General features: G+C 45.6%; 1 protein-coding gene across 1 annotated transcript in view; it reads left to right on the top strand.

The window, feature by feature from the left end:
- Positions 1-12,477, top strand: part of ski (SKI proto-oncogene) — a 70,734-nt gene extending 58,257 nt beyond the window's left edge. The window contains exons 2-7 of the mRNA XM_005812049.2: positions 4,638-4,754; positions 4,886-5,001; positions 5,291-5,577; positions 5,654-5,982; positions 7,367-7,597; positions 9,317-12,477. Of these exons, the coding sequence (XP_005812106.1) occupies positions 4,638-4,754; positions 4,886-5,001; positions 5,291-5,577; positions 5,654-5,982; positions 7,367-7,597; positions 9,317-9,487 (1,251 nt within the window). The 3' untranslated portion in view covers positions 9,488-12,477. The remainder of the gene's footprint in view (positions 1-4,637; positions 4,755-4,885; positions 5,002-5,290; positions 5,578-5,653; positions 5,983-7,366; positions 7,598-9,316) is intronic.
- Positions 12,478-12,699: the final 222 nt, after the last annotated feature.

The following is a 12,699-nucleotide window of genomic DNA, read 5'->3' as shown; positions in this document are numbered from 1 at the left end:
GGAAATAAAGGCAGCATATGTCGGTAACCTGAGTTAATAGCAAGGAGGACATAAGAGAAATTCTTCCTCAGTGGTGGACGCTGGAAGGAGAGTGGCAGATTCAACTCTTTTACAGGGGTAGTTTGAACTCTGACCTAGCAGCAGTTGCCATGATGATCCAGAAAGGATTTAATTGATTTTAATAGCAGTAAAAATGTTAAGATTAGGTCTTAGTATGTTTACCTGGAAGTCTTGTGTTTTAAAGTCTTGAGTCACACCGAACGTCTGACAACCTCTGAGGGTTTAAACAACAAAAGTCTCGGAGAACAGGTGCAATGTTTCCATTCCTGACCTGAACAAGAATCGCATGAGAAGCATCTGAACCTGCTCACATGGTGAGCCACCGATTGGTCCATTCAGCTCTGCTGCTCTGCAGATCAAGCAGTTGCTTCGTAACTGAAGCACGCTTGTAACGCGGTGCCGCTGCGCCGATAGTACGAGGTGTGCTGTTCTTAGTGTGAGGTGTTGCAGCAGACGGTGCAGTGTGAGCACGTCTAACACACCCCGACTAATCTTTAAGCCTTATCTCAGAGGTGTGACATCCTGTCTATGCAGTGCGAGCCACGGCGGATCGCAGACAGCTGCGGGAGAGCATGAGCATGATTCCATTTGCATCATGCACAGCGACTTCCTGTTGGTCGGTCAGGGCTTCATCAGGAGACCACTAAAGGGTTTCCGTGGAGGGCCTTGTCTGTTCAGGTCTGATTGCAGAAAGATTTCTTATGTTTACATCCCTGAGTCAGAGATGTGTGTCTGACTATGTTCAAGCACCAAGAAAGACATCCACTCTTGTGATGGGATCTTTCTAGGTGATCAAGATGAAGAGGCCTGAGGAACCAGTCCTCTGCCTCTGTGCTGGATGAAAACTCCCAGCCTCATGCCTCTCAGCCTCGCTCCTTAAACATGCAGATTTGTCTCTCTTCCTCCGAGTCGCCCTCCCGCCCTCTCCGCCGCTGAGACCCACAGGCTCAGCTGCTGGTTTTGTTGACCCCTAAACGCTCTCCTCCAGCCAAGATTTCTAGCGGATCTCGTCCTGCCGGAGAGCCGCAGTATTGGCAACCAGTGATCCACGAGACAAGGACTGACACGTGGCATGGAGGCGCAGATTTTGTGTGTGCGTGTGTGTGTTGGAGAGAGAGGATCAGCCGCTCTGTAGGCTAGCCACTTGCCTCTAGCCCTGCTTTGCTACAGTCAAATCTAGGACAAATCTCCTCATCTCTAGATAACCCACAAACTGTCAGCCTCTCTGGGTTCAGCTCTGCTTCCAGGACTCTGACAGCACTGAAACATGGGGACAAAAAATACAGAGTACTTCAGAATACCTTTAGTCACTTTTGACTGCAAATTGATCAGTACTGGAGGTAATTGACAGAAAAGCTGAACAAACTGGATCCATCTGGTCAGTCACAAACTTTTCCAGCTCTAAATGGTTTATTTGGGTTTTTTGCAGTTTGATGATGGAGACTTCCTCAAACTAAACCAAAATATCTTCAGCATTTTTGTGAACCTATAGTATTTTTTTCTGTATCATATGGCTTCTGAAGTTGTACTAATTGGCCAGAAAAGGACTCCCATGATGTAATGGAAAGTTAATGAAAGTCGTGGAGCTGAGCCCTCAGGAGTCTAGTGGAACGAGGACAGCTGTCATGTTGGGAGTGCTCGCCCGTCTAGTCTCACCAATTCCCCGCCAGAGCAGCTCTGATTACATCCACAAGTGGCAAAGCAGGCCGCCGTGCCAACGTGATCAGGGGGGCGGGGGGGACGACCTCACCCGGCTGCAAAGGACCACCTGTTGCTTTGTCCCAGTGTGTTCAGAGCGCTGTCCTCTGTCCAGTCCTGACATTGTGTTGCTGTAAACTTGAAGGAAGAACAAGAGCATCGCATCCTCCAGAGCAAAACAGATTTTTACAGTTTTTACAGTGTCTGCTGTAGATAACTTTTGGATTCACAACAGATGACATATTTATCACATTTTTGTGTTGGGGGGGGGAGGAACAGATGAAAGTGCTCATACCCAGAACCCACAAACCAACCATCTTCAAACCAGCTGAGCCTCATTTTACCCACTGAAAGACAGATTATAGTCACCGTGTTACTCTTATACCTTGACAGCTCCTCCACTTCCTGTAGAGCCCTCGTCAACAACAGACACCCCCACTCAGGTGCTCAGCTTAACATTTTAAATCGATTTTTAAGGCAGAATCATTGGCTATTGAGGTCTTCATGGTATGAAAGTCATAAGTAAATATTCGGCAGTAAAACATTGCCAGTGTTTACAACAACAACGTGTGAAACATGATGTAATTTCTTTTATTTAAAGTAGATAACTAACAATTACCCCTGCTGCTGTTGTTACAGTTCTAACATTTTGCCATGAAAGCCTCTGCTGTTTGGTAAGACAAATGTTGAAAACTCCTAATAAGCTGATTAGTTAGTGGGGCTATCTGCTCGGGTTTCTAGCCTGCAGTCTGCTTCTTAATGACAGCTACAGTTTCTAGACAGCGCTACCTTAAATAGACTAATGGGTAGAGCAGAATTGTGTTGGAGCACAGCGCCCCCTCAGGATGGAGATGTGCACAGTTTGGTCTAGCCTGATTTGTGTTGCTGTCGGATTTTTTGATTTTTGAGATTTGACCTTTGCCTTTGAGTGTATCGTCAGCCTTGCCTTGTGCGACTTCTGCAGTTTGGTTGTTCTTTTTTTTAGGGAATATCTTTCTTAATGCTTTTGTCTGCTTTCAACACCCTGTGTTGGTCGATTTGACTTTGCTGAACCAGTCAGGTTCAGCTTCCATTAAGAAAAAGTACCATAGATATTTATTTCTTTTTTCAGAGAGCGACACACTTTCTGTTCAGTTTCTGCAGTAACTCAGAGTGCGTGTGTGTGTTTGTGCGGCAGCTAGTGACAGCCACAGCTGGGAGATGCTGAGGTCATAGTGACAAAGCCCTGCTTGTCTGCCTTTCTGGGTGTATCGGTGTGTGACAGACGGCGTGTGTGAGTGTGTGTCAGACACTCACACTGCCCCAGTCACCTCTTGCCTTCTCTCTTGGCTGGCCATATGCAAACACACCTTCGATGCCGTGTGTGATGCAGAGTGTGGGTCGTGTGTGCGTGTGTGTGTGTGTGTGAAGTTCCCCATAAATAGAAAGATCCACTCAAAGTACGTTTTCACTTGATGGATTGTTTTAGTGTAGCAACCTCTAGCTAGCAGTGCGACCTGTGGTGACTTCCATCCCAAAGGGACACATGAACTCAGACTAATGTGTAAAATCAAAGCAGTGTCTGTTGTGAGGAACTCTGTTGGAAATTCATTCTTACTGAGCTTTCTTCCAGGGTGTGTAAGAGGCCAGGTTATCATCGTTAACTAAAGCTAACGAAATAACCAAAACCGAAATTGAGAAAGCATTTTTGTTAACTGAAATAAGGAATGGAGAAAAACTGCAAGTAACTGGAGCTATATTACGCAAATTATAAAACAAACTAAAATAGACTATAATTGCAGATGTAATATCTTTTGTTTTTGTATTATAAATCTATTTATTAGTCTTTTGAACTGATGTGAAGTTGACTTTCTCTTTTTCCACACGCAAGCAGCAAATTACGGGACTCCGTGCTTCTCCTGTTGGCTCTCTGCTAGTCCTCGAAAGTTGGTTGTTCAGCAATAATTTATTACATTTTTTTGAAAACGGGATCTTCTGCTGAGTATTCATTCCTCAGTCGATGTATACATAATCACAATGTATAATGACCTTTGACCTTTTTGAATTCTGCACCTAAAAAAACGAACCTACTATTACAACGAATAAAAACGTAACCATTCGCTAAAACTTAACAATGTTTAACTAATAAGAACTAATAAAACCTCACAACCAAATGTCGGCAAACTAAATAAAAAAACTGAATTTAACAAACAAAAAGCGTCAACAAAATAAAGCTATCATGAAAAATGCAACTATTATAACTATAATAGATATAGCAATATAACTATTATAACCCTGGTAACAGAGTATAAATACATATCGTCATCACAGTATTAGCATCTGCAGTGTTGTCACTATGAAGAACTATTCAGCAGTTGTCGGCCATTACGTTCCACTCTGTGCCAGTGATAAATTCAGCCTCTCGGTTGAGGTCTCTGCTAACAATTTTTAACAATTTAACAATAACATGAGAAGATTCTCTAATGTCATAATAATTTCTTCTGATAAAGATGTGTGTGTAAAAGGCAACGCCTGCTCTGTTTTGGAGTGTCCACATCAGGGCGGCCCTTCTGATATGCATTCCCCTTAGAGTTTGTTAGGATTATGCTTTATTAGCTGTCGGCAGTCAGAGTCTCATGTGCTCCAGACAGAGGTCAGATTAGACTCAGGTCGGACGGAATCAGACATCATCAGTCAAGCTAACAGACAAGCGCACACACACTTCCCATGTTCATTTCCCTCCATCTGGAATAAGTGAAAACTCTTCCAGCTTTTTATATAAAACATATGAAGTATTTTTGACATGACTGCGAAACTCTCAGTGGCAGTGATTGTATAAAGGAGACACAACGCCCTGACTAACATGGAGTCTTTATGTCAACTTCCTGTCTGTCTTTTAGGCATCTGATGGCATCCCTGTGAAAAAGTCCAAACTGGAAGACGTCCCATCACAGTCTCCGCTTGGTGACAAAGAGAAGCAGCATGACTGGCTGCAGTCCCTGTCTGCCTCAAACAAGGTTGGTGTGGCTGAGCTCAGAGGGAAGCTGTGTTTTCATCTCCCAACTTTTCTATGACCTTAAAGCACTTCCAAGTCCTGATCACTTCAGATCAAGTCTGCTGGTCTAAAGTGAGATCTTGTGTCTCTCAGGGGTTCAACTGCCTGCAGTCCAGGCAGAGACCTTCAGCTTTCAGACCATGGTCTCCTCACATCTCTGCTGGGGAGAAGGAGCCGCCCCCCCACCCTCTGGCTCTGCTGAGAGACAGGTGAGTCCAGCTCACCACCCTGTGACCCACCCATTGATCCACCTTGTGATCTAACACCCTGTGATCCACCCTGTAGTTGATCTGCTACCTTATGGAAACATCTGATTCTTTTAGCTCTTTATATTCAGTCACAGCATAGAGAAAATCTAATCTCTTAAAGCCACAGACAGCCGCAGTTTGAACATCATGGCTGTTCACTTGTCTGGGTTTTCAGGGGTCCAGGGCTAGACTGCCACCTTTATAGAGCAAAACACTATGAGCCTTAACATCACCTGTCGTTGTCCTCCAGCTTCTACAACTACAAGAGCCTCGAGAATGCTGTGGCCCCCAACGTGGCCCTCACGCCACTCCCTCTGGGGAAGGCGGGGCCCACATCCCCGTCTGCCGCCAACACGTCCCAGCCTTCAGATGAGGGTGCCAGCCACAGCTCCAGACCTCGTAAGAGAAGAGCTACGGAGGAGCTGCCAGCTCCGGCTCCAGAGGGCCCCTTCCCCCCGCCTGCTGCCGTCTGCCGGCCCCCGCCGCAGGATGACAAGGACTCTGAGGTGGAGGTGGAGGTGGAGAGCCGTGACGACTGTGAGTAGCGCTCCGGCCCCCTGTGTTCATAAATGTGTGGCAGTCGTTGACGTGTTTCTGATCTTTTCCTCCACAGTCACGTCCTCCATGTCCTCCCTGTCCTCGCCGTCCTTCACCTCATCCAGCAGCTCAGCCAAGGACCTGAGCTCACCGGGGGCCCAAGGGCCAGTCTGCACCGTCACGTCGGCAGAATGCTCCGCCCCAGCCGCCGCAGCCCCCGCTGTGACCGTGGCACCTTCGGAGCTGGGGCTGGAGTCAGAGCTGGAGAGCCTCAGGCAGGCGCTGGACGGCGGGCTGGACTCCAAGGAGTCAAAGGAGAAATTCCTGCATGAGATTGTGAAGATGAGAGTGAAGCAGGAGGAGAAGCTGGGCTCAGCCCTGCAGGCCAAGCGGAGCCTCCAGCAGGTACAGTTAGGCTCTGCGCTCATTAACTCCACATTCCAGCTACACACTGCTAACAGTGATGTGCAACAAACTAATCAAAGAAGAAGGACTTCAACACAACTGATCTCACAACTGGTTTCTCAAAACTAAAAAGTCACTTTTATTGGCGACTGTACTCACGCAAATATTCAGCACATTCATGACAAGCATGTTCAGTATGCAGTGGAGCACCTTCTGCTGTTCTGATCTGCTGCACGTGAGATTTATAGGCAGGCACCGGAGGAACCAGTCCTTTCCTTAATAGCTGGGTTTGGAAGCGCCTTAGTTAAATCTCACCATGTAGACTTCAAGTAAGGTGACTTGAAGGGCCTTTCTTCCTCTGAAACCCAGCCTTGCTGGACTCTGAGGTAACGGCTGGGTTCATTGCTCTGTCCAGTCTGGACATGAAACCCTGCAGCACCTAGCAGTGCCTTCCAGTGGATGCTGCAGTCACTCCAGATTTTTTACAGGCTTCTTTTACTGTCTCCAGGTGGCGTAGCAACTGTTCCTTTAACTTTGAAGTTGTGAACTTTGCTCTTAGCCCAGTTTCTAGGAACCCCAAGGGTCTTTGCTCGGTTGTGATGCATTTCCTTGGTTTTGATCCTTTCTCTCAACATTGTGAACAGTTCTTTTCACTACCAGAAAGTGAAGCCTTACACCAAGACGTTGCTCCGAATGACCTGTTGTGTTGTACTGTACGTCTGTGTGGCGTGAATACTGGATGCTTGGCTGCGGACAAGAAAGCCACAGAGAGAAAGATAAAGACAGCAGAAAGATCGTCCTGCGTCCCTTCCCATCCCTGCAAGAGCAGGCACATTTTTTCAAAAGCCAGAAACATCATGGAGGATATTATCCATCCTGGCCACTTTCTGTTCCAACTGTTACCTCTGGCAGGCGCTATAGAGCCAGCAAATCCAGGACTTTTAGATTCTCTAAGATTTTTTGTTTTTCCATTTGCCATATATTTAGTGAATAACCACTGATGCATACCTTGTCCTTTTGTCTTGAGTGAATGTATTTTACCTGGGGTGAATTTTAATTATTTATGTCTTTTAATTTCTTTTGATGCCTTATCTCATACCGTGGAGTTGCAGTCCAAAACTTGTTGAAGTATTTAAAAGACAATACAGGTTTTCTACTCTTCTATTCTATTCTAATTAAGCTCCTGATAAGCCTCACACTCTACCGGTTCTTAAAAATAGCATTAATTTCACTCTTTGTAACATTAGTTTTATTTAACATTTTAAATGGTTTCAGTCATTTGTTGATTACAAACACACCAGGAATTTAGAAATCTGCCAATAAGAAGACCTTGAGTTGCACATGGAGAACTTGCGGGCTAACTGTGTCCGTCTCTTCTTCACAGGAGTTGGAATTCCTGCGGGTGGCGAAGAAGGAGAAGCTCCGAGAGGCGACCGAGGCCAAGCGCAGCCTGAGGAAGGAAATTGAGCGTCTGCGAGCCGAGAGCGAGAAGAAGATGAAGGAGGCGAACGAGTCGCGGATCCGACTGAAGAGGGAGCTGGAGCAGGCGCGGCAGCTGAGGGTCTGCGATAAAGGCTGCGAGGCCGGCCGTCTCCGCGCCAAATACTCCGCACAGGTCCGGCACAAACTGGAGCCTCTCACCCTCTGACTTCCAAATGTGGAAACACTGAAAAACTGTCAGACCCTGAAGGTGGCTGAGCTGCTGTATGTAAACAGCCGTCATATTGTCTCGCTTTCAGGACAGGGGGAGACAGAATGTGTTCTCTTCCTCCCAGTCAGAAATGAACGGGTGTAGTTCGGTTCCTCCCCCTGGAAGAGGAAGCAGGAAGAGGCGTCAGCTTCCCTGAGGCAGCTTTAGACAAAACAAAGAAGGAGGCTGTGTCCTCCAGCTGCGTCCACGTCCTCCTGCGGAGGCGCGGCCGTCTCAGAGAGGAGACGCTGTCAGCGCGGCCAGGAAAACAAACAGGATCAGGACGTGAGAGCAGCAGAGTGCTTGGATGAGTGTGAGACACTGAGCTCTTCATCTTTGATCTGTGGTCCAGTTCCAACCAGTTGTCTGGCAGCAAAACCTGATCACTGTTTCTGGAAAGTACTGGGTGGAAGGACGTTCAGCAGCCAAGCTGCTGCTGCTGCTGCTGCTGCTGCTGCTGCTGCTGCATACATCTCCATGTGAAACCCTCTGTTTGGGTTTGAATGGATGTGGCTGCAGTGAGGAGCACACGGTGTGGTGAGGTCACACTGAGCTGGCCTATCAGCGCTCTGTGTTAGGTCATCCAGCCACCTCAGCCAATGGGAAGACGTGTTATTCTGGGACGGCTGAACGTCTCCAGCCTGAGGGAGGACCCTGCACCCACAATCAGCCGTGTTTAACTCTCTGTTCCCAGGAGCAACAGGCCTTCCTCCGTTTTTCCTGTGCTTCTTGGCTTCACAGCTAATGCAGCTAATGAGCAGGGGGCGGAGCTAATTCTTTACTCGGCTCATAGGAACCTGAACAAAAGAACGAGTCGAAACTCAAAATGGCTCATAATGACAGTAATGTTGGTCTCTGGTTGATTCTAGCAATTCATCCATGAGAGATTTTGCCAGTGGGAACTTTCGACCGTGCAAGGCTGTTTCACGACAGAACCATGAACGGTTGCCGTGACAACATTAAGAAACCTTGGGTTTGAGAAAGAACAGCAGCTGAGAGGGATCAGTTGGGTTTTTTTTCAGGCCTTACAACACAAATAAAATGACTCTTTCCATACAATATCAGAACTATTTGATCAGTCAGTTACATGCGGTCATGGGTTCTACCTCCTTTACTCAGATTGTCTCCGGTCAAATTTTGACCAGGTCGATCAGCGAACAGAACGAGAAATTGTGGACGTTGATTTTCTGCATCGTTTTAGAATAGCGGCCCGCCTGTAGTTTTAGCGTTGGCAGCTAGAGGAGGAAGTGAACAAAGCCGTTCAGTCTGTGTTGGTCACACTTCCAAATCTTCAATGAACATCAGCCATCTCTATGACTGCTGTCTATGCAGTGGAGGTTGGTTGTTTACAGTGCGCCAGTTTGAGGTTCATAGCGTCAAACTGGCGCCTTGTGTAAGTCACGGGCAAACGTAAGCAGTTGGGTCAAACTTAAAACAGAGTCCACACCTGCAGGAAGCCATCATTTCTCGATAGCCGAGAGCCCAGACCCTCTGGACGAAGCAAAGTGTAGGACAACGGGCTGATTTTTACCAGACTAGGGCTTCACCTGTCACAGTTTTCTGGCCGATCATTGTGTTTGAAGTTTATTTAAATAGAATTGAAGGTTTTGTCTCTTAAGATGACTTCTCTTCTCTGTTTATCAGATCGAGGACCTCCAGATGAAGCTGCAGCATGCCGAGGCCGACCGCGAGCAGCTCAGAGCCGACCTGCTGCAGGAGCGGGAGGCCAGGGAGCACCTGGAGAGGGTGGTAAAGGAGCTCCAACAGCAGCTCTGGCCCAAACCTGGCTACAAAGAAGCGCCCCCTAACAAGTAACCCCGAGAAAAGCCTCGGCACTCAATCATTCCCCCTCATTGCTCTCATCCCATTCAACACAGCCTGCTGCTCCAGTAGCTCTGGGCCGACCCACGGCACCACCGTCACCGACACCTGAACCCAAATCGTCCAGAAGACAGAGAAAAAGTTCCCATCAGAGGAAACACGCAGGTGTTTTCTGATCCAGACCCATGAAGAGTGAAGGGAGAGCAGAAGCAGCCAGGGGACACGCGTTTCTAAATCCAGCACCGACTGACTCACCGTTCACACTCAGACCTGCAAACAGACGAGGACACGGAGTTCACCGAGCGCAGCCGCGCCCACCAGGAAGCGAAACGAGACTCTCACCCCGCACTAACAAACTGCTGGAAGGCCGCCATTACATCACTGCTGCAGCGAGGGGCCGCAGCCCAGAGGGCCGGGCCGGGCCCCCCCAAGTAAAAGGCTTCCAGCGTCGGCTCACGGCTGGAAGCAGGCAGAGGCTTTCCAAGACATTATAAGCTATCTACAGACTACATAGCGATATGTACAGGAAAACAAAAATGCTTTTGTCAGTGCTGGTGGAGTGGAAGCAGAGACAGTTCAAATGAATACGATGGACAATAAATATAAAAGATGCAAACTCCACCACGGCGTGGTTGTTCAGGAGGTTTCCTGTCATTCAGCTACGGATCCATTAAGGCACAGTTAAAGGCACCTTCTCTGTTTTCACTGAGCACTTATTGGACAGTCTCACACACATCCACGCTGGTTGCCATAGTTTTACTTTGATTTTTTAGCTTTTTTTTTTTTTTTTTCCCTCCAGTGTGAGCGTGGCCTTGTGTTCTCGTAACGTTTGAATGACAGTCGGCGTGTTTTTTTTTTTTTTTTTTTTTTTTTTTTTTTTTTTCCTCCAGACCGGCTTCGTCATCCGGTAGCCGGTCAGTGGGCTCTCATCAACTACCACAAAAATGTCTGATTGTCAAGTTAAGGCATGTAAATAAAAAAAAAAAAGGTTCTTTTTGTTTCGTATTTTACAGTAATGAATCGCACTTTTGGCAAAACTTTAAAAAATAAAATAAAAAAAAAATCCAGTTTAAACGCGTTTTACTGCCAAGTTGTCATCCAGTGGCCACAGGGTCAAAGCGAACGTTTTGTGAGCAAGAGCTGCCGCGGTTTCCAGCAGCCGATTGTAAATAGACGGGAAAATGTTCAGCAGGCAGGACTTTTCAGGACGTTTGGAGCAGCTCAGATCTCTGCGGGCTGGACTGTTACAGCAGCACGAACAAACAAACAAACAAACAAACAAACAAACAAACAAACAAACAGTCAACTCCTGGATGTCGTTTTTGTACGTGGAGATACTTTTACTGCTTGTCTGTTGTGTTCACAATTAGTTTTCGGTAGGAATCTCATCTTCTTTATGCATGAGAAACGAAAAAGGTTTGCCATTCATGTAGTCACTTATTGGGCATTGATACTGTACATGTAAGGGTTTTTATTGTGTTATGCAACATAAAGCAACTTGTCTTATTTAGCAGGAAAAGCATTGGTGTTAAATAAAAGCCAAATGCCCTTTTTAGATCAACTTACATTTACAAAAAAAAAAAAAAAAAAAAATACAAAAATTTAAAGAGGAAAACAAACAAACAAAAAAAAAAAAGAGTGCAATGCCGGACAACCTCAAGTGCCTGAGAGATGGGCGAAAGGTTTCCAGAGTCAGAAACCTGACAGTGGCGCTGCCGTCTAGTTCCCATCAGCAGGTTTCGAAGTGAAGAGGCCCTTCTGTGCTCTGCAGCGCTTTAATCAGTGTTTCCTTGAATCAGCAGTTTACAGAACTCTACGCAGCGCAGGAAGCGCTCTCAACAAATGCTTCAAATGTTTCTGTTGGAATTTTTTTGTGTGTTTTTTTTTTTTTTCTGACGTCTGAACCAGTGATATGCATGCTCTCAGAGGAGATTTTATAAACGATCCTGTAAAAAGCAAACAAACAAAAAAAAAAACTTGGTAAATTGTTACTATAGATTGTACATAAGGACTTTTGCTGATGCAAGTGTTGGAACGGGCCTTTTCTGATCCAGCATTACAGATGTTCCCTGATGTTGCCTCCCTCCAGCAGACCTGTGTTGGTACATTTTTCTAGTAGTTTTTACTCCTCAGAGCTCATACCCTCTATGTTCTGGTTTTCTACGGCGGAGGGAAGCGCTAACATTGGCCTGTTTGCTCTCCCGTGCAAAAGCAAAGGAAAAAAAAAAAATAAAGCGATTTAATGATGTCTTGTTTTCTAAAAGAGAATCATTTTTTTCTAAGCGACGGGCAGCAAAGCAGCAATAACAGTCCGTATTAATAGGCCAAATACTAGTCAGTGTGAAGATTTCAATACAAATTTACACGTGTAAATATGTTTTTCGTTTACGATACTGTATTATAAATGTACATGGTGTTTCCACATCGTTTCTTACAGCAGCTGTTTGTTTTTCCTTTTTCTTTTTTTTTTTTTAAGTTTGTGTTTTAATGAAAATGTTTCAGGAACAGAGAATATTCCCATCATGAACATTTCATCCTGTTTTCTTTATTTTTTCTTTTTCATACTAAATAGTTTTTTTACTGAATTATCTTTTTTCACTTCATATAGGTTTTCAGCAAATCTTCAGCATCGTATAGCCGGCCCACATGACTTCCTCTCCCCTCGCCCTCATGTATTACTTTTCAGCCCTGTGCTGCTGCTGATACTATATACAGTTCTAGAAATATTTTTATGTAAGAGGCAAGCTTTGTCATGTATTAATGCCACATATATAATATGAAAAGAAGCTTGGCTTATTCATCTACGTCCGTTTTTTCCCCCGTGTTTTGACACCTTTCCCCTTCCCTTCTCTTAACGACTCGGACTATATTGTAAAGGACTTTATGAGATTATGTTTGAAAATAGCCATGCTTATATACTACAGTGACTGAATGTACAGTGTATAGATGCATTACCAGAAATAAAGATGTTTGTCCAGATTGAATGGCCCAGTTTCTGTTCATTCCTAATTATCCTAAAGTAGTGACAGACTTCATGCTTTGTTGTTCTTCAGACTGGCTCAACAAATAACTCGGGTCAATCCAAATAAGAGCTCAGTTTCATTTGTTTCTTTGCTTCATCCTGCTGCAGCATCGGTGACGCTTCTGGAACCAGGCGTGCGTTTCAGTAAATTAGAATATAACCAGCATAAAATATAATTCAAAAA

This window comes from Xiphophorus maculatus, chromosome 1 (assembly GCF_002775205.1).
Source record: "Xiphophorus maculatus strain JP 163 A chromosome 1, X_maculatus-5.0-male, whole genome shotgun sequence".
Classification (NCBI taxonomy): domain Eukaryota; kingdom Metazoa; phylum Chordata; class Actinopteri; order Cyprinodontiformes; family Poeciliidae; genus Xiphophorus; species Xiphophorus maculatus.
The sequence above is the reverse complement of the archived record's forward strand: the minus strand, read 5'-3'. Positions and strand labels throughout refer to the sequence as shown.